Source organism: Artemia franciscana, chromosome 3 (assembly GCF_032884065.1).
Source record: "Artemia franciscana chromosome 3, ASM3288406v1, whole genome shotgun sequence".
Taxonomy (NCBI): domain Eukaryota; kingdom Metazoa; phylum Arthropoda; class Branchiopoda; order Anostraca; family Artemiidae; genus Artemia; species Artemia franciscana.
Genome location: NC_088865.1, coordinates 36,433,219 through 36,455,949, shown reverse-complemented (window position 1 = coordinate 36,455,949; position 22,731 = coordinate 36,433,219). Strand labels below are relative to the sequence as shown.

The following is a 22,731-nucleotide window of genomic DNA, read 5'->3' as shown; positions in this document are numbered from 1 at the left end:
TTTTTTTTTCGTGAAACTTGTTACATGTTAGTTTTATTATTCGAAAAACCTGCTGTATTTTTTAGTTATTCTTCATGAAACTTGTTGGACATTGGCTTTTTCTCCGTGAAACTTGTTACATGTTGATTTTTTTATTGTTAAACTTGTTGTATGTCCATTTTGTTTTCTTCGTGAAACTTGTTGTGTCTTGGTTTTATCTTTATGAAAATTGTTGCATGTTAATTTGTACTTCGTGAAACTGTTTGTATGTTGATTTTTTGCTTGTAAAACTTGTTGTACATTGATTTTTTTTTCTTATTAAAATCGTAATGCATCTTGATTTTTTCGTCGTCAAACATATTGCATGTAGTTTTTTCGCTCATGGAACTTTGCTGAGTTTTTGCTCGTGAAACATAATGCATGCTGATATTTTTTTTGTGAAACGTAATGTATCTTCATTTTTCTTTGTGAAACTTATTGTATATTTATATTTTCTTCGTGAAAAGTATTGCATCATGAACTTGCTACATTTTCATTTCTTCTATATGAAACTTGCTGCATATTGTTTTTTTCACTTCGTGAAACTTGTGCGTTGCTTTTTCTCCTCGTGAAACTAGTTTTGTTAATGGAACTTGTTGCGCGCTCATTTTTAGTTCGTGAAATTTGCTGTAAGTTATTTTTTCTCTTCAAGAAGCGTGTTGTATGCTGGTTTTTTCTTCGTGAAACATATTGTACGTGTATTTTTCTTTGTGAAACTTGTTGTGTTTTTAGTTCTGATTATGAAACTTGTTTTATCTTAATTTTTTCTTCGTGAAACTGGTTTTTTTTTATTTCACCTTCATGAAACTTGTTCTATGTTGTTTTTTCTATGTGAAACTTATTGCATTTGATTTTTGTTTCTTTGTGAAACTTTGTGTATGTTAATTTTTTTCTTTTCGTGGAATTGACTGTCTGTTGATTTTTCGTGTTCGTAAAATTTGTTATATGTTGATTATTTCTTCATGAAACTTGTTGCATGTTGATTTTTTCGGAAAACCTATTATAGGCTTTTCGTTCGTAAAACTTGTTCTATATTGATTTTTTCTTCGTGAAACCTATTGTATGGTAATTTTGAAACTCATTGTATGTTGATGTTTTTTCTTCTTGAAATTTGTTGTATGTTGATTTTTTTTCATTCGTGGAACTTTTCTTGTGTTGATTTTTTTTTGGTGAAACTTATATGTTAATTTATTCCTCTTGAAACTTGTTTATTTTTTTCGTGAAACATCTTGTATGTTGATTTTTTGTAAGTCAAATTTCTCTTATGTTGATTTTCTTCGTGAAACTTAGTTCAATCTTATTTTTTTTATTCAAGAAACTTATGATATGTTGATTTTTTTTGTTATTGTTTTCCCCTGAAACTTTTTTATGAGAATTTTTTCTTCCTGAACCTTGCTATACGTGAACTGTTTGTGCGTTCCATGGAATTTGCCATGGAACATTGCAATCTAACAATGAAATTACAAGTTTCCGCTGTAAAATAAAATCAATTTTGTTTTATAAACAAGTCACTTTTTTATTATTCATTTATTGCTTTCTTTATTATTAAGTTATTTATTAGTAATTTTTTGTTTATAAAGTGTAAACGGATATGTTTGCAGGGCAAGCCCAAAAAATGTAATATGTGTGATAATGCTTGCCAGAGAGTGCCGTGTGAGCCATTGAGTGTCACAGGCTGGGCATTGCAATGGAATATCACAATCTAACAATGAAATGGCAAGTTTCCACATAAAACAATGGTCATTTTCAGTTAGTAAAGTTATTTATGGGGGTAAAGGTTGCGAAACCCTTAGGTGTGATAATGTGCGGCAGAAAATGTCATCGGGCTGGTATATTGTGCCACGTTGGCCTAAGTTGCCAGGAGGCATCAGAATAAACGCTATTGGGGATTTTTTCGTTAAGTTTGAACGATTGATTCTAGTATAAACTGATATTTTTGCTGATAAACTGTCCGAAAGAAGTTCAATATGTGTGATAGTGCTTTCCAGAGGGTGCCGTGTGTCAGCCATTGAGTGTCTAAGGCTGTGAATAGCCATGGAATATCGCAATCTATCAACGAAATGACAAGTCCCGCTGTTCAAATAAAACAAGATCATTTTTTGTTTCTAAGGTTATTTGCGTGAAAAAGGTTGAAAAACCTTTAGGTGTGATAATGTGCGCCAGAGGGTTTCATAGGGGTGGTGTCAAGCTGGCCTCAATTGCCAGAATCCATCACAAGAAACGCTATTCTGTATTTTTCGTTAAGTTTAAACAATCGATTCTAGAGTAAACGGATATTTTTGCGGGACAATAGCCACAAACTTCATACATTTGATGGTTTCCAGAGGGTGTTGTGTGTCAGCCATTGAGTATCACTGGCTGGGAATTGCCAAAAAATAATACCAAGAAAAAATGAACAAAATATAGATTTAAGTCACATGCCCAGTATCCCCTTGAATCTATACTTATTTGTTAAAAGTAATGCTTTTCATGCAATATTATATTTTTGATGTTGTGGATACATTTATGGTGAATTATCAAGGATTTATATTGATAATCCTCGATCAAACGAGTTCGTAGTTGAAAATATCTCCCTTCTATCCGTATAATATTGATTTCGGTGTCCAAAGAATAAATTGTTTTAGTAATGCTTGTAAACTACTGTTTGTTTATAAGATTTGTATGTACAAAAAAGCCTTAATTTTTTAGATTTCTTGTTCCAGGATAAAACTAAATATTTTTAATCAATGCAATTTAAGTATCTTGTAGGCTATATACATAGCTAAGCTCTTTCAAGATTGTCTATAATATAAGCGTGAAATTCTGTGCAGTGAAGAGGAAAATATAAACTTTTGATCTATATGAAGGTGTACCATATTCTAGCCATAATGATACTGTTGCTTTTATTTCATATCTGAGCAGGTGCCCATCAAATATAAATAATTTTCAGCAATCGATTTTCTCCCCCGCAAGTCAATTATTACAGACATAGGAAACACGCAATTCATAAATTTTTCAAAACATTTCCATTAAAAAGTATTCCCCGGATCAAAATATTAGGAAGGCTTTCTTGGTCCAGGTGTCTAGCGTAATATTCCGTTGAGGATAAATTTATTTTGATTCATTAAAGGGGGAGGGATCTGCAATATAAAGGTTCCCTGAGTAAAAAATCTTGAAAAAAATAAAATCCTGAAAAAAATTCTTGAAATATTACAATACACCCACATTCGCATCATCATTACGTAAAACCCCAGGTTTGTGTTTCCCCAAAGAACCCCTGAAATAACAACTAACGTGAGAATCCGTCATCCTTAACACAGGTAAACATTCTCTACTGCATAAGAACCAAAGAAATCTTGAAAAAAAACGTCTTGAGAAAATATCTTTAAAAACGTCTACATGTTTAAAGCAGCACCCACGTATGCATCGTCATTACATAGCACCCCACGTGTGTGTCCTCCTAAGTTACAAGCCAGAATTCGCCATGGGGCCCTGAGGCAAGCGAGAATGCGTCATCCTTAACAAAATATCTTAAAATATCTTAAAAACGTCTTGAAGAAAAATTTCTTTAAAAACGTCTTAAAACGTCTTAAAAAGCATCTTGAAGAAAAATGTCTTAAAAACGTCTAGAAATGTCTTGAAAAACGTCTTTAAGAAAAAAGTGAAGTAAACAAGCCCCTATTTCGTAAAAACAAAGGAAACTATTACGTAACAAGCACTATTACGGCCACTTGACTAGTGGCCCCCTGAAGGTTTTTCCTGGCCCTCTTAGGTTTTTAAACAATCAAAGAAAATACTCCCTATCATGTAACAAGCACCTGCATTTTTTTGAAACCATTCCCTATTAAGTAACAATCACCTGCGTCTTGAAGAAAATTAATAACACCTGCGTCTTGAAGGAATCGCTAATAAATTTCTTGGAGGTCTTAAATCATTGAGGAAGAAAAGAGTAGCGGCTATGGGCCTTTTTAAAACTGTTGAGGGGATATTACTGTGAGAAAAAATATGACGATTAAAACCATACAGCAGGCACTTCAGTCCAAAATAAATGGTAAGTTTATGTCGTCCCATTTCCAAGGGAGTGAAATAAAGCTGATTTCAACCGTTATTAGAAGTATTCTAAGAAAAACCAAAAATAATCTTGCCCAGTAATCTTGCCAAAACAAATACATTGCCCTGTAAATTCAATTTGCTTCTTCGATGTCCTGCGAAATATTCAGGTTCAACAAATACCTATTCATATGACTACAAAATTCTAGAAATTTGAAAATCAAAAGAAAAGAAACAATAATGTATTCTGTAGGAAACTAGAGTTTTGGAATATTTAAGTTATTTAGTAAACACTCTGCAGTGCACTGGTTTGAATTATAAATGAATCACAGTTTGAAGGCTTATTTTTACGATGTTATACGATATATTTTACGATATACTTTCTTATATTTTACGATATATTTTTTACGACATAATTTTGGTATGTTTATGTAAAAAAAAAAAACTTAGAAATTCACACGAAATAAACCTTTCAGTTATAGAGCATGGAAAACTTCAATTTTATGGACCATAGAACTTGCATGAATTGATGTACATGTTCCGATTTCCCACAGGTTCAGCGAGATTATCAGTGGTGATGGTATTTGGTCGTAAAGCCATGGAAAGTGAAGATGTGAATTTTTCCTTTAAAGGTGAAACTATACCAGTGAATAATGAATTTGTTTATCTTGGGGTAAAGTTTACTAGTAATGGGAAATTCAGTGGGCATCTGGATCTAGCGAATGCAAGGGGGAGGTATATTAGCGGTGAAATAGCGAGGAGTAGTCTTAGACGGGTGAGAGATATTAGAGTACATAAGAGGATTTGGACAAGTAAGATAGTACCGGCGATGCATTATGGAGCAGAGATCTGGGGCTATCGGAAAGGTCCAAAACTTGAGGTGGTTATGATGAGATATTATAAGAGGATGTTAGGACTATGGGATTCGTTTAGTAATTTGGTAATCCAGGGGGATTTAGGGCTAGTATCGCTGCGATCTATGAGGCTAGTGACCATGGTGAGATATTGGGTTAGGATACTGGGTATGCAGAGATTTACGGTAGCAAAGGCAGCATACTTAGAGGCGTTGAGACAGAATAGTAAAACAGGGTGGCCGGCGGAGATTAAGGACATCTTAGACAAGTGTGGATTAGGAGAATGGTGGAATGAAGGAAAGGGGATTATGGGTATGGAGGAAATAGTAATAAGGGAGGTACAAGAGAGATTGAAGAATCAAGAAATACAGATATGGTGGGCAAGCCTGGATCGTTCAGGGTCGTTAAAATTTTATAAACAGATAAAGAGGAGTTGGGGGGAGGAGGTATTTTGGAAGGTTGGGTTAAGTAGAGAGGATTTGAAGGCGTATTTGGATTGGAGGGGAAATGGATTTTTGATTGGGGAGAAAAGAAAGTATCAAGGGAGAAAAGGGGAGAAGGTAGTATCTATTGCTTGTCCTATGTGCGGATCTCAGGATGAAAGTTTAATACATTTTGTGTGTGAATGTGTCGAATTGAATGATTGGAGGCGTGAGATGTATGGAAAAGAAAAATTGAATGAGATATGGATGGTAGATAGAATGAATGATACAAATTTCCTGAGTATCAAAAGGATAGCAAGGTTTGTCAGGATTGCAGCGGTGCATCGGGAGCGTTTTCTTTGAATAGTTTTAATTTAATGTAGTGAATTTGTTGTTTGTGTATTATGTAATTTTCCTATGGCCCACGGGCTTTTTTTTTCTGGAATAATTTATTATTAATTATTATTATAAGACACAATATGAATTATTATTATAAGTCACAAAGACAGCGAGTCTTAATAATTTGAGGCCTAGATCTGGAGAATTTCCTAAGCAAATCCTTTCTTCTCTCCACGTTCCCGGAATAGAATTGCACTAAATTTCCTCCGTTGAATCCTAGTTGAGAGTCAACTTTTTCCCATCAAGATTGGAAGTGCTCTCTCTTTCCCGTTATATGATATAAAACACAAGAATTTCTTTTTCTCTTCTTTTTTTTCTCTCTCTTTCAATCGGGAAAGCGGAAGATTTATGGGACGACCAATTAAGCGTGGGGGTCCTTGGCAATTTTTAGAATAGGTTGTTAAGAGTGAAAATACTATTAATAAAGGGGAAAAGTCCGTTAATCCTTAGTAAGAAGAAACGTTTTTATGATTAACTTATTTTGTCGTTAGTTTAGATATTTTCGCGCTGTATTCTGTTTCTGTGCGTGCTTGTAATTTGTACTGTTGTTTAATGTTCTTGCTTGTGTGTTATTTATTTATATTGTTGTGTGTATATGGCCCTTAGGCTTTTGAAATACACTTATCTATCTATCTATATCTATCTATAGTATATGACAGCCAAGGGCGCGCTCAAGATTTTTTTTGGAGGAGAGGATAAAATAACCTTTTAAATGTACATTAAAAGTTGGCTTATATGCATTTTTAATTATGTTTTTATGAGTTGGGTAAAAAATTTGAGGGGAGGGGCAAACCCATAGCCCCCATGGATACACCCTTGATGACACCTACCAAATGTGGAAGTTATCTTACCATTTCAAGACACCATCCAAGAACACAGGCAAGATGGGTGTTTTCGTCATTAATTTGACATTTTTCCACCATGGATAAATAGCATTGCACGACTAGAAGACCGCGATTCAACTTTCCTCCAGCAGTATTATATTCAAAAACCTTTAAAATAATTATTTCGGAAGCATTATTCTTTTGGCTATGAAAATCGTAAAACAACTTGAATTACTGACAATCACAAACTATCATTAAAATACGGAAACACAACTCAATGGATTTATTTCTAAATAAGAATCTACTTTCCAAAAAATATTCTGCTGAATGAAAAATCCTAATGGTTTTTTTTTCTCATCTTATTGTTAATGTCTAGTACCTTTTGCTGTCTTTAGTAAATTTGCAGTGTGATCTGTTTTATCTGTCAAGATATTCAGGCAACTGCTTGATATGTTCGTGTCCAAGTTTGTATCATTTCATTTCAGGCGCGTTTATTTTATAAAGCAACAGCCTTTATGTTTAACGCCATTTTTATTAACCACGAAACAATACTTCGCGATTTCAAATAAATAAATACTAAAGAATGAATAATATTAATATTACCTGTAATATGATGTTGCATATAATAAAGGAATAATGTTTATATTTATTTAAATAATTCCTCAGACCACACTGCATTTCCATTTAAAACTGAAAAGAAAATTTATGAAAAACGGGTAAAATGTTAATGAGAAACCGAAAAAAAACTTCATGCTGTCTTCACTCTTATTTTTTACTGTCTTATGATAAATTGTACCCGTTTTAAACGTGTTTTCTTTTGAATTATTTATTATTACAGAATCAAGATTTATTATTTAATTCAATAATATGTTATTAGCAAATTCTTCATTAAATTAAGTACTCTATAGCATTGCAATACCATCCATAACATTATGGTTTAAATAGTCCATAAAATATTCGATAAAGCATTCTTTAAGGCAGTATAGTCACTATTCAAGTTACCGCGAAATAATAGAATTAGCAATGTACTACAAACGACATAAAAAATTCTAGTTAAAGACTCATTAAACCTAGGAGAAATAGCTTAACGAGGTAAGTATTTAAAAAAAAATCGAAATTCCGTGTCAATTTTGTTTTATTTGGACTATAATTCTAAATTGAATAAAATTTCGGTAGATTTATTCATTGCTGTTTGACTCGCTAGTTTTTGAGACTAGAATTTCGACGACTTTCATAACAGGAGCTACCAAGCTGCAGAATTCTGCAAATTCTAGTGTATGAAGCTGAACTATAGCTACAGGTACACAGTTTTGAATGCCAAGAGCTTTCCAAAAAAAGCGTTTGGCTTCATACCTTTCCTCGATAAGCAAAAATAAATACAAGTATTCAGTGTTCAATGGGAAATTAAACGAAGTTATGTTCTATCTCGACATCGCTACATGTTTAAAACATTCTGTCGTAATATAAGACTCAAAGAAAAAATAGTTTAAATTAAGAAAAGTATAATATTTTCTATTAAAGAAAAAACATAAGTTTAATTTTCCCAGAGTACAAATAAAGGATGGAGACCGACTATTCTATTGCTAAACTGAAGGAAAACTCAATTTTAGTTAGTGATATCTCTGATCATTTTCCAATATATTCTCGGTTCAACTTTAAAAAGGGGAAAAATAACCGGACTCAAGTGTTTGGTTCCTATTCTATTAGGTTTGGTGAAAAAGAGTTATCTCTTCTTGGGCCTCAATTGGTGGAAAATTCGTGAGGCTTGTTTGATAATGATAAAGATTTTTTTGTTTATGTGAGTACTTTTATGGAACTGTAAAAGAGGGTATTCTTTGCATTTACAAGGTACCACCTTCTAATCATAGGTCTAAAAGGATTGTTCCTCTAAACCCATGGATAAAAGCGCTACACTTTTAGCGAGTGCTATTCGTCTTTGTCAATTCAACATTTCAATTTACCGACATATATATAATTCCTTGTGTGGGAAAACCAAATCTCTCAATTATCTAAATAATTTTGCTGTGTATGACAAGGATATTCGTAAAACTTGGAAGGTAATAAATTCTGTGCTTAAACCTAGTTCTCAATCTAGCTGTTTATGATTCTGGTCATTGGTGATGAAGCTGTAGAGTGTGAGCTTAATATCCAAGAGGCATTCAATTCATTCTTCGGCAGTATTGGTAAGAATATTGCTTCTACGGTTACTTTGTCTCGACCGAATATTGCTTACATGCCCTTTTAAAGACATGCATGCACACAGTTTTTTCATCTAATTGAAACTCCTCCTAAACTTCCCCTAAAAGTTTCACATTAATATCTTTAGCGTCTTTGGTTACAGCAACTGTGGTCGTAGTATTACAAGCATACACATACTGCCTTCTAGCTAGTTCAAAGTCCATCAAAACTTACCCTTAAAAGTCTAATTTAATAATATAATTTGTTCTTCAGATGTTGTTGTGCTACCTTTTTGAAAGTCCACATGCTCATACTTTGTTTAGATTTAATTCAACACCGCCTAAATATTCCTTAAAAGCTAAACCTTAATACCCTTGGATTCCACGGTAACAATAGTTGTAGCAGCATTAGTTACAGTATGCGCATTGCATCTTCGGTTTCTTCAAAATACCCTTCAACACAGGCTGAAAGTTTCAGCTTAATACCATCAATTGTTCTTGACACATTTCTGATGCATCCGCTTGACAACCTGCGTGGGCATAGGCTGGTTCGATTTAGTTCAATTCAGTTACTATATATCCCAAATTTTTCACCTATATATCCTTAGCTTTAATAGCAATAGAAGCAGTATTAGCAGTAGAGTTAATAGTAGTAGCCTAAGCTTTGGTGGCAGTAGTAGCAATAGAAGTAGTAATGATAGTAACAGTAGTAGTAATATGAGTAGAAACAGTAGGATTAGGATGGAAAATATTTTCGTTTTGTTAGTCCAACATCCCTCACAACAAGCTCTGTTAGTTTTAACTTCATACACCAAACTGTTCCTAAGATATTGCTGTTACACTCGTTTGACAAACTGTATAGAGACAGCGTGTTATGATTCAGTTCAACTCTAGAGGTTTCAACTTAATACAATTAGCCATTGCCATGACATTGATGCTATTTTCTTTTGATAACCATATTCATTGATGTTATCATATTCATTTGATGTTATCATATTTTCCTCTCAGTGCTCTTAGACTTACAAGTAGTATCAATCATTCCATCATTAGTATTTGAACATTAGTAGTACCATCATTAGTAGTATCATCATTCATCTGATGTTATCATATTTTCCTCTCAGTGCTCTTAGACTTACAAGTAATATCAATAGAAGCAGTAGTAGTAGTAAATGCAGCAGTAACAGTTTTATTAACAGTGGTATGCACATATTGCCTTTTGGTGAGATGACCTTCCCCTTTAATATTCTCTGAAAGTTCCAACTTAATACCCAAATCAATTCTTGAGACGCGCTATTTTGACAATTTGCTTGCACATTGTGTCTTTTGATTTAGCTCAAATTTCCCCTCAATACTGCAAATAGATTGTCTGGTAGTAGTAGTGGTGGTAGTTTGTAGTAGTGTAAGTAGCATGCAAATATTGTCTTTTTGATTATCTCTCTTATCATTTCCTGAATATCTCAAATTAATGTACTCAGTTATTCTAGTGTTACACCCTTTTGACAATCCTTATACACACAACTTGTTTTGGTTCAGATTCTAAACGTTCTCTGAAAGGCTCACTTGAATGCTCTTCGTCTTCTTGGAAAGTAAAGTTCAAGCATGCATACTTTCCTCAATAACATATACTGGTTGTAAACAATGAACAAATGGCCTAGCTTACGGCCTTTGTCCTGAGGAATGTGGGGAGGTTGACATTCTCTAAGACGGAATAACTGGACCTTTCAAAAGGCTAAATAAAATAGATTTATTAAAATTTCGACCGGATATATTTTGGGGAATCATAGGCTTGGGGGGCTTATTGTCCTCCGTTCATTTTGACTTTTAAAAACGGCACTAGAACTTCGGACTTCAAATTAGCTCCAAAAAATTAGCTCCATAGTAGTAAGGCCTCTATGGATTTAACAAGCCAGATAGGGGCTACATTATTGGAGCTACTAGTCTCTCAGGACGTTATTACGCGCACCTGGGTCTTACGCAATACTATAGTGACCTGTAACAGTATATTACACCTATACGTTAATAAACAGGGTTTATCTACTTTTACTTGTTACGTAATAGAGGATTCTTACTAAGATATGCCATGACTGTTATATAATGGGATATTGTTAACTGATGCAAATGAATGCAGATCTTACGTAATAGGGGGTATTTTCTAAGAGATGCAGGTGTCTGTTACAGAATAGGGGATGTCTTCTAAGAGATGCAGGTGCTTGTTACAAAATAGTGTTTCTTTACTTATGCAAATGAAAACAGGTGGTTTTTACATAAAAGGGTTTGTTTACTTCAGGATTTCTTTGGTTATTACGTAATAAGGTTTGTTTTCTTCAAGAGAGGTGCATGTTACGTAATAGGTTATTGTTTACTCGTGCAAATGAATATAGATGTGTGTTAAGCAATAGGGGTTTGTTTTCTTCATGATTTCTTTGGTTGTTACGTAACAGGGAAAGTTTTCTTCAAGACGTTTTCAAGACGTTTCAAGATGTTTTTAAGACATTTTTCTTCAAGAAGTTTTTCAAGACATTTCAAGACATTTTTCTCGGAAACATTTTCCAAGACGTTTTAAGACATTTCAAGACGTTTTTTAGACATTTTTCTTCAAGGCGTTTTTCAAGACGTTTCAAGACATCTCAAGACGTTTTTTAAGACTTTTTTGTAAAGAAATTCTTCTTAAACATTTCTTTGGTTCTTACTTAGCAGGGGAATGTTTATCTACGTTAAGGTTGACGAAATTTGGCGTTGCATGCTAGACTTCAGGGGTCCATGGGAAATCCCCACTTGTGACTGAGTAGGGCGCACACGTGGGTGTTGCGTAATGGCAGCGGATTGTGGGCGTTACGTGATGGCAACGTACGCGTGGGACGTTACGTAATGATGGCGTACACGTGGGTGTTGAGAAATGGCGTCACACGTGATATGTTACGTAATGACGACACACACACGGGATGTTACATAATGGCAGCGCAGACGTGAGATGTTTTGTAACGTTAGATCTCATTTAATCTAACATAACTACCAATTATCCTCCTGCCTTTTGCCACAGGAGAAACCACCTCACCAAAATTTCGAAAGAAAAGAAAATTTATCTTTATTTTTATCTAATTATATTTAATATATTATGTATTTTTTTACCCATATTTAATTAATCTTTTCCAATGCTAATAAATGATTTTTTACTCTTCTGTTAAATGACGCGAGGGAGCTCCTACTTGTTACTTCAGAGAACAGGTTCCATGACCTTGCACAAGTTATATTCAGAGCAAAATCTAAATCGTAAAGTCGGGGTGAAGGGGTATTTGCAGGTTTGAAGATGATCGGGTATTTAAATTATGCTGGTCCAAGATTAGTTGACATAATGTTTAAATGCAAACAGGAATTCATCAGATAGAAACTTGAACATTAAGGTTAAGCATGACCGATGATGTAGCGACTTCATTGACAAATACTCTTCATTTTTTCCAATTAATTTCAAAGAAAGTTTATGAATCGAATTGAGCTTCTGCGGGTGAAATTTCAAAGACAATTGCCAGATCATTGCATAGTATTGTAAATGAGGTTTCATAAGATCGTTTTATAGCAGGAACAGTGTTTTCTGCGGCAAAGTGTTCTTTAGTTTCTTTATTATTCCACGATTCCGATAATATCTTCAGCTTTACTGTTTGAATGTGATGCAGGAGTAACAGGTTCTCACCAAGCAGGACTCCTAGCTATTTTGCAAAACACTTTTCTGGCCGACTTCAAACCTCCGGATGTTTCCATATCAAATATCTCCGGTTGGACACTTCCTACTCGACAAAAAAAAATAAAACGTAAGATTTATCAATATTAATCATAAGTCGGTTTGAATTCACCCAGAGATACGTCTCCTCGAGAACAATCCTAAGCTTGGAAGTAAGCGCTGTTATATGCTTGTCACTGCAGCCTAGTGTGGTATAGTGTGCAAAATCCAAAAACCTCATCCTCATCTACAGCCTGAAAAGAATCTTAATCATTACATATCTTGCAGCAGTGAAGAATAGTGCGTGCGAAGTTTAATATGCTACTCAGATCGTTAGCGTGAATCAGGAACAGTAGAGGTCATAATACTGACCCTTGGGGGACACCGCAATTACATACTATATTATTTCCTGGGTCTTCTCCCAAATAAATCCTGCGGTTCCTCAATGATCTGAACAAATCCAGAGTTTCGGCTCTTGTTCCAATATGCTCCGATTTCCTGAGGAGAATAGGGTGGTACATACTATCAAATGTTTTTTTATATCAATCATGAACTCTGCGAGTAGAAGGCCAGAATCCAGAACTTTGTTAATCCATAAACTCAAAGCCTTTAGTGAATCTTGGCCGGAGTGTCCTAGTCTGAACCCAAACTGATGAATATTAAGAAAACCTTTATTCTCCAGGCACATGACTTGCTGCTACTGCATGAGTTTTATAAAACCTTTGAAAAACTGAAAAAATGGAAATAGGTTTATAATTCGGAGGATCAGCTCGAAAATCTCGTTTGTGCAAAGAAACTATCCTAGTTTTCATTGGCCCTTCTAGGAAAAATACCCTTTTGCAGAAACAAATTTATCAAGTAAGTAAGAAGCTCTGTGATCGACGAAGAAAATGTTTTTAATACATTAGTGTGTATTCGGTCGAATCAAGAAGCAGAATGTCCTCTTAGATTTCGTATAATCAACAGAATATCAGGATTTCGATGAAGCTATAAATTACGTGTTCCCATACGACTGTAATAATTGACATGGAAGGGGAAAATCGATTGCTAGAACTGCTTACATTTGATGCGCACCTGCTTGTTAAGTAATGCAATAGACGATATTATTAGATTATATTGGGGATTGTTCTTAGCGCATATTTCAGTAATTGAGTCTTTTATTCTATTGGAACTTGAATGTTCTATCAGAGATGAAATAAAAGTGAGAGTAACATTATGGCTAGAATACGGTGCACCTTCACATACGATCAAAAGTCTTTCTTTTCCTCCTCCTTACACAGAGTTTTACAATTATATTAGAGACAATCTTAAAAGAACAAAGCCGCAGTTTGAAACGTTGATTGAATATTTTTTCGATGTTAAAACATCAACATCTTTACTTGGCGTTCATTAAAAAATAAAGATTTTTGTTAAATAAACAATTCTTGTACCTTTTGAAAGAGCTCTACGGGGTTTGAGAGACTCTGTTGTCGTATACAGTGCGGTCTGATTCCATATGGTTTTTTCTTTCCTTAACACTCATTAAAAGGTGAAAACTTTTTTTAAATAAATAATTCTTGAATCCTTTAAAAGGGCAATACAAGGTTCAAGAGACTCTATTGCGTGATTCCCTGTGTTTTTTCTTTACTTGACGCCGATTAAATAACGATTTTTCTAAACTAAATAATTCTTTTACTTTTTGAAAGAGCTTTACAGGGCTCTTTTAATAAGTACAACCACGGTCATCGCACGAACAATCTTCCCCACCCCGTTTCTTTGAATGAGTGTTAGATTTCAGCCCTCCCTTCCGTCAAAAAACTTCTCTTAACAATTCCTGCGGTTTTAATGAAAATGCCTCTTTTCTTCGAGCCAAGACTATGCATTCCTGACTGAAAAGAGCACATTTGAATAATATTCTTCTTCTTATTTCGCATCATCTTCTTAAAGGTAAATTAAACCCACATTAAGATATGTTTCGGGGAGCTCTTAATGAGAATGTCTCGTTGCTTTGACTGAGTGCTAGATTTCAGGTCCCCTCAGTCAAAAATTCTTTAAACACCCCAACTTAACTTTAAGCTGTAGAACATGTTAGTCTAAGACAATTTACGCCACCATAGCAGACTAAGGATGGCACACGATCCACCCTGGCGTGTAATATTGCACCTAAGCCATTCTTAACCTTTCGTCGATTCCAGGATTTTGTAAGCAGCTGCCTCTGTGGTAATCTATTGCTGGTCATTGAAAATAGCTAGTTTATTGTACATTTTTGAACAGTAACATTTGTATATTTGAAGGATAAACACTTAAATATTTATTTTAAAAGGTGAAGTTGACATGTTTCTAGTATGCGTATGCGTATGTATGAAATTTTAAGTATGCGTTCATGGTAAAGTTATCGTAACATTGTATGCTGACAAAAAGATATTTGAACTGTGAAACAAGCCTCAACAGCGATATGATTGAAAAAGCATGCATGCGTCACCATAACAGAAAGGTGTTACATTCTTTTCGAATACCAAACAATTCAACATTACTAGTGGTGGTGGATATGCGAGAGTGAAATCTCCAGAGCTGATAACACATAAAGAAAATCCGAACCTAAGACTTTTAGTTGATGACGAGGGCCAACTTCCTGCTAAGGATACCGGTAATATGTTACCCCTTTATATATCCTATTACCATCTTTCTGGTATTAGAATTCGAAAGAAGACAAGAAGGCAAGCCTATTCAACCACCAATATCGTTTCCCGCACCTTATCTACGTGTCAAAACTTCAATCTATGCAAAAAAATGTCATAATAGACAATGAAACCGCAAAGTAAAATAAAAAGGGCTTTGGCGGACAATATCAATAAGGAATGTAAAGATAACTTGATGAAAAACAAAGCACCAGCAAACTTTACCTCTAGCATGATGGGATTACCAACAGATAAATTCCAGTAACCCGATATTATCAACTATTTAATGTATGGCAAGGTTGTGAAAAGTTGTCTATGACCCCAAATGGAATAAGCACCAAGTCAAGAGAAAATATAATGAAGTATTTTATGGAATGTATTCAATGCATTAATTTTTATGACCATATTCCAAATTCTATTATTTTAATAAAAATATCTTATCACATTACTTTTTCATGTTTTCATAATTTTTAGGGCACGCTAATGGCTCCAACGTTTAGAATGGTTATTCAAAAGTCAGAGATGAGAGAAAAAGAATCTTAATAGACAAAGATACTACTACCAGGCTCATAGGGGGATCTGCTAGAGTCTGAGATAGGTTAACAGGGCTTTTACCGAGGTCTGAGAGAGAGATGGACAGGATTTTTTTTTCAGAAGTCTAAATACAGACACAAGGCAAAGACACACTAAGCTAACAGGGAGAAAGGCAAATGCCAGACTTAGAGACAGGCAAACAGACAGTCAGACACAAAGGAATGTTGACAAAGAGAAGAAAACACACACAAATACACACAAGGACAAACACAGAGAAAGGCAAACACACACTCAGACACAAAAAGAGACAGGAAAACACACAGTCAGATACAAAGGGCATGGTGAGAGAGAGAGACAAAAACACAAACAAACGCACAAAGCCAAACACAGATACAGGAAAAAATACATATTCATGCAAACAAATAGTAAGACACAAAAGCCGGGTGAGAGAGAGACAAAAACACACACAAACACACAGATTCAGACACACAAATATACAAAAACAAACACAGGGACAGGCAAACACCAACTCAGACACACAAAGGGGATCAAAAACACACAGTCAGACACACAGACATGGAGAGAGAGACAAAATACACAAACACACAGAGTCAAACAGACAAATAAACAGGGACAAACACAGAGACAGGTAAACACGCACACACTCAAACACACACAGAGACAGGAAAACACATAGTCAGACACACATGCACGGTGAGAGAGAGACAAAAACACACACACAAAGAAACAGAGTCAGATATACAAACACACATAGACAAACACTGAGATAAGCAATCTAACCCTCGGACACACACAGAGAAAGATATACATGCACGGTAAGAGATAGACAAAAAACACACAAACGGAAAGAATCTGACACACAAAAACACAAAGACAAACACAAAGAAGGGCAAACACAAACTCTGATACCTACAGAGAGAGGCAAACACACTCAGACAAACAGGCCAACTGAGCAACAGACAAAAAAACACACAGTGTCAGACAAACACAGGGACATGAAAACACGCAGTGAGACACATAGGCACGGTGAGAGAGACAAAAGCACAAACAAACACAGTCACACACACAAACGCACAAAGACGAACACAGAGACAGGCAAACACACACTCGGACACATACAGTGATAGTCGAAAACATAGTTAGATACACAGGCACGGTGAGAGAGACACAAAAACACACACACACAAGGGGAACGAGGCCCTTCATATTTCCAATCGAATGAGCATTTTTCGAAGTTTCTACCTGAACATATGCCCCTCTCAAAATTTATATCAGATGAATTTGAAGAAAATACGAGGTGTGGGGGGTATCCAACCTCTGATTATCCTGAATCTTAAACAAGGCCCTAAAACTTTTAATTACCAGCCCATAGAGCCCCCTCCAAAGTTTATACGATCACCCTTTCTATGTAAACCTTATATGCCCCAGGGCATAACTTACAATCATTACCCTGAGGCCTGTGGGGGGGTATCATCCTCAAAGGCTTAACTTCTAGACTTTTTAACTGTGTTGAACAAAAGGGATATCTCAAATTTTTATTGGATGTGTTTGGGGGAATAGTAGGCGTGGGAGAGGGGTTATTTGCCATGTAATTAATTTCGACTATTAAAAAGGACGCTAGCCGTTTTAATTTCCGATTGAATAGGCCTTTTTCAAAGTTTCTATGACAAGTCCTTCGGTAGGAAGTACCCTGGTCTAACCCCTAAAAATATAATAATGCATTGTGCCCATATTGCTCTTTACTTAGGCAGCGCTATTGCACTGCCTAAGAAAACGGCAGGTCTAGACTGATTTTTCTGTTTCCGGTTTTCCGTCCCCGTTTTTCCAGAAAACAGATAGTTGGAACGCACTATAGACACATAAAATGTAATCAAGTGACGTGTCTAATATAAAAATACCTGTTTCAACATTTCTTATGGCTGCCAATAATCTAACAACGCTTAGAAATGGGTTTTACGCGTGCATTTGAAATATAGAAAAAAGTAGTATGAAAATAATAAAAAGAAGACTTTCGAATAATATGATGGTAAGAATTCTCTCGAGGAATGTACGCAAATCTGAATAAATTAAGCTTAGCAGTGAAATATAGGAAAAATTGGTTTGAAAATAATAAAAGGAAGGCATTTGAATGGTGTGATGGTAAGAATTATCTGGAGGGGTACACACAAATGTGAAAAAATTAAGCTTAGCATTGAAACACGGTAAAAAGGTGCTTTGAAAATAATAAAAGGAAAGCTTTTGAATAGTAAGAATTCTCTCGAGGTATGTACGCAGATCTGAGTAAACGAAGCTTAGTAGAGAAATATGAGAGAAAGTGGCTTGAAAATAAGAAAAGGAAGGCTTTTAAATACTATGATGGTAAGAATTCTCTCGAGGGATACAGGCAGACCTGAATAAACGAAGATTAGTAGCAAAAAATGGGAAGAAGTGGTTTGAAAATAGTAAAAAAAAGGCTTTTGAATAGTGTGATAGTAAGAATTCTCTCGAGAAAAGTACGCAGATCGTTAAAAAGAAACTTAGTAGTGAAATATGGGAAAAAGTAGTTCGAAAATAATAAAAGGAAGGCGTTTGAATAGTATGATGATAGGAATTCTCTCGAGGGATGTACACAAATCTAAATAAATTAAGCTTAGCAGCGAAAATGGGAAGAAGTGGTTGGAAAATAATAAAAGGAAGGCTTTTGAATAGTATGATAGTAAGAATTCTCTCGAGGGATGTACACAGATCTGAATAAACGAAGGTTAGTAGTGAAATATTGGAAAAAGTGGTTTAAAAATAATAAAAGGAAGGCTTTTAAATAGTATGATGATAGGAATTCTCTCGAGGGATGTACACAAATCGGAATAAATTAAGCTTAGCAGCGAAAATGGGAAGAAGTAGTTGGAAAATAATAAAAGCAAGGCTTTTTAATAGTGTGATGGTGAGAATTCTCTCGGGGTATGTACACAGATATGAATAAATTAAACTTAGCAGTGAAATATGGGAAAGAGTGGTTTGAAAATAATAAAAGGAAGGCTTTTGAATAGTATGATAGTAAGAATTCTCTCGAGAGGTGTACATAAATCTGATTAAATTAAGCTTAGCAGTGAAATATGGGAAGAAATAGTTTGAAAATAATAAAAGGAAGGCTTTCGAATAGTATGATGGTAAGAATTCTCTCGAGGAATGTACGCAGATCTGAACAAATTAAGTTTAACAGTGAAATATAGGACAAATTAGTTTAAAAATAATAAAAGGAAGGCTTTTGAATAGTACGATGGTAATAATTCTCTCGAGGAATGTACGCAGATCTGAACAAATTAAGTTTAACAGTGAAATATAGGAAAAATTAGTTTAAAAATAATAAAAGGAAGGCTTTTGAATAGTACGATGGTAATAATTATCTCGAGGGGTGAACGCAGATCTGAATAAAAAAAGCTTAGCTGTGAAATATAGGAAAAAGGGAGTTTGACAATAATAAAAGGAAGGCTTTTGAGTAGTATGATGGTAAGAATTATCTAGAGGGGTGTACTCAGATCTGAATAAATTAAGCTTAACAGGGAAATATGGGAAAAAGTTCTATAGTTCTACAATTTTAAAGCGGTAAAAAAAATCCCCAATTAAGGCGAAGAAGAATATATGTGCTGTAATCTAATAAAACTAAACTAACAAAAATTTTTAGCGGATTTATCAGTTATAAATTAGAAAATTATTACTAGAAAAATTGTTTTCAAGTTTTGACAACATTATTATTATTATTATTATTATTATTATTATTATTATTATTATTATTATTATTATTTAGAACACAACAAACATTCACATGGGTCAGAGGGGCCAAAACACAAAAATTTAGAAGAAGGGTAGAATTTTTTATTTTCTTTAATGAAGGTACGTAGAAAAAAAGTATTTTCAAAAATCTAGGGAAGGGGCATTTTTTCAATATTTTAAAAGAAAGTACCGAAAAAGATATTTTTTCAAATTTCAGAAGGGGAAACTGCCCACCCCTGCCCTCCGCAATTTGTACTCCTTACTTGGATACTACCTTTATTGATTAATTGAGGGGAAAAAATAACATAACTGTAAACATAGGCTATTTCGAAAACTTTTTTAAGGTTTCTGGACTGTAGGCATAACAGTTCAAAACGATTTTTAGATAGAACTTGCTGATCTAGCAGAATAAAATAAATTATTCGAATTATGATTACCTTCCTATACCATTCACGAACAATTGACACTTCTTTTAGCTCAGGACATCCGAGAATATCATCTATCAATTTTGGATGGACCTCTTTGAACTTCTGTAAAAGTTCCTCTTCTTTGTTCATTGTATTTGTAGACCAAAATAACCTGTAAAAGGGTTACGTCTGAATCACAGTAGAAAAAGAACACATAAGAAAAACATAAATCAGCAGAATTCGAGTTATATTGGCGATGTTTCAGACAATGAAGTTACTCAAATGAGGAAATCTGAATTAATGCTTGATACTTCTCTAATGCATGGGCGGATCTAGAACAAAATCTTGGAGGCACAATGTGACAAAGGTGCGAATAATTGACCGAATTGATAAATTCATTCCAAAAAAGAGTAAAAAAGAAAAAAACAGGTGAAGAGGGCGATAAGAAAAATATTTTGGGGCTCAGGGCCCCCCTGGATCCGCCAATAGTCTAATGCAGAGAAAAATAACCATTCGTTCTTTATTTTCTATTACATAAGGTTTATCTTTTAAAATAAATGTTAAAAACGGTTTAGATCATTTTTAAATGTCAATTCAGACATATTAAAACAAATCGTGTAAATTTCATATCCCCAAAAGAGAAATAAATAAAAAATAAAGGTTTGTTTCTCGCATCAATATTCACTAAACTTAACGTTGGTTTTCTTTATTTTGTGTGTATTCCTACCACGCATAACTTTCTGCGAAAGGATAAAATTCACCGTAAACTGAGATATCCCGATATGAAAGCCAGAGGAAGGAGGGAGGATAAAAACTAACAAAGTCTTAAATCGTTTCTTTACCTATTAATATAGCCTAATTTATAAATTGACACTTGCTGATTTGCAATTCCTTAAATGTTTAAGGTCCCATGGATCCAATCCTAAGAACGTCACTTCTTTGCCAGAGCCATATTTTGATTTAAGCTTAAGAAAATATGTGTATTTTGCCTCAAATTGAAGGACAATATAATGAGGGAGGGGGCTTCCCGATGGATAATGTCTCTGTGACTTGCTTCTATAAGAATTTCACTTTGTGGAAAAGATTGCAATTACGTTTTGACGCCATGGTGGTAAACCGCAAGCAAGTCAGAGAGTTGTGTGGCAAAAAGGCGCGAAAAGCGATGGCAGCATATGATAGGGTTCATTCCTAGCTTAGACAGATTTCGTATCTAGTTCAATTCTTTCAAATCGAACTATTTAAGAGGGTAATTCCCATATGTTATAAAGTACACAGGAAGCAGGTGTCCTTGAGATGCTTCAGTTGCTGGAAACCGAGTTTTTTGGTAGAAATATTCCAGGATGATCGGAAGACAAATAAGTTTAAGGATTTGACAGAGGTAGCTTTTTTTGCCACCATTTCAGCAGTTCAGTGAATAAACGATAGCAGTACAAAATACAATGCTATTTGCGCAAGATTTTCAAAACTCAACATCATGGACACCATTAGTCAACTGTAGTTCATCAACAGTTACATGATTGATCTCTACTTAATATTTAGTTCTTTTATTATTATTATTTTTAAGATCTTTTAATTTTTATACTTAAAATTTTATTTCAACAAAAAATATTTTCATTAAATTTTAAATTCTTTCATCGTTAAATTGTGAAGTTCATTTATTAAATATTAATTATTATTATTATTATTTAGTTCTTTTGATTTTCCACCAGAAGAAAAGGAAACGACTGAGAAATTCTTTTGTTCTTGATGACCACGATAAAACCGGCGCCGTTTTTAAAACCGACACCGAGAACTAGAAAATTTTTCAAGCTTAAATTGGTGCCGTTTTCATTGCAAATCAGTGCCGAAAAAGCAACGTATATCCATCCTTTGCAGCCTGTCACAAATAAGAATGAAATAGGGCGTTTCGGGTTCTGTAAACAATCGTATTTTGTTAAAAGGAGGGTTAATCTAATATTAGTTTTAGGCGAGCCCAAATCGGTTTAAATATATATTTAGCTTGCACCCAACAGCAGATTTAGCTAAAACTCAATTTCAATTGGTTTAAACTTGTGATTACAAGGCTAACCAATCAAAATACTTTCCAGAAAATTCTGATAGCCTATCATTTCAAAATGACAGTAACACTATGTTGGCAAAACCCATTTCAATCGGTTTGAACACGTGGTTACGAGGCTAGACGGCCAAAACAATCTCCAAAAATTTCTGATTAGTTACCATGACCAAAATGACGGTAAAACCACTGGTGGATTCAGGGGGACAGGACACCCTCTTTCCCTGTTTTTTCTTTTTTTTCACTCTTTTTTAGAATAAATTAGTCGATTATGTCAATTATTGGCACCTTTGTCACATTGCCCCCTCCCAGATTTTGCCCATTAGCACCTTTGTTACATTGCCCCCCCTGATTTTACCCATTAACACCCTTGTCACATTGTCCCCCTCCCCAAGATTTTGCTCTATATCTGCCCCTGACTGAAACAATGACATTGGCTGGCCTATAGATTTGGTGAACCATCAAAATAGACTCTACCATTCGCTTCAAACAATAAGTTAATTTTGAAACAAGACAATGCCAGTAGACAAACAATTGTAAACGAGCTTCATACAAAAAAAAATAGGAAAGGAAACACGTATACACCACACCAAAGATATATCCAAGGATGGAGGTGCCTCAAGCCTACTCCCCCCCCCCCTAGGATCTTGAAATCCCTATAACGTCTTATAGCTTCTAGACAATTTACCTTCTTTTTTCAAATCTGTGTCCCTTTCCCCAAAAACTATAATCCTAGATGCCCGAAGGTGAAGCTGAAAAGCGAAATTCCAACAGTACCACATAACAAAATGACAATAACCAAAACTGTTTATCAATTAACACCTACGCTTGACTTTTTGACATGGTGATAAGAAAACTGATCGAAAGACAC

The 22,731-nt window shown here is 34.7% G+C and overlaps 1 protein-coding gene across 1 annotated transcript in view; it reads right to left on the bottom strand.

Annotated features, from left to right (window-relative positions):
• LOC136025231 (uncharacterized) overlaps positions 1-22,653 on the bottom strand; it is a 45,903-nt gene extending 23,250 nt beyond the window's left edge. Inside the window, exons 1-3 of the mRNA XM_065701065.1 lie at positions 22,549-22,653; positions 19,838-19,979; positions 6,574-6,714 (exon numbers count right to left, since the gene is read on the bottom strand). Of these exons, the coding sequence (XP_065557137.1) occupies positions 6,574-6,714; positions 19,838-19,957 (261 nt within the window). The 5' untranslated portion in view covers positions 19,958-19,979; positions 22,549-22,653. The remainder of the gene's footprint in view (positions 1-6,573; positions 6,715-19,837; positions 19,980-22,548) is intronic.
• Between the last annotated feature and the right edge of the window lie 78 nt (positions 22,654-22,731).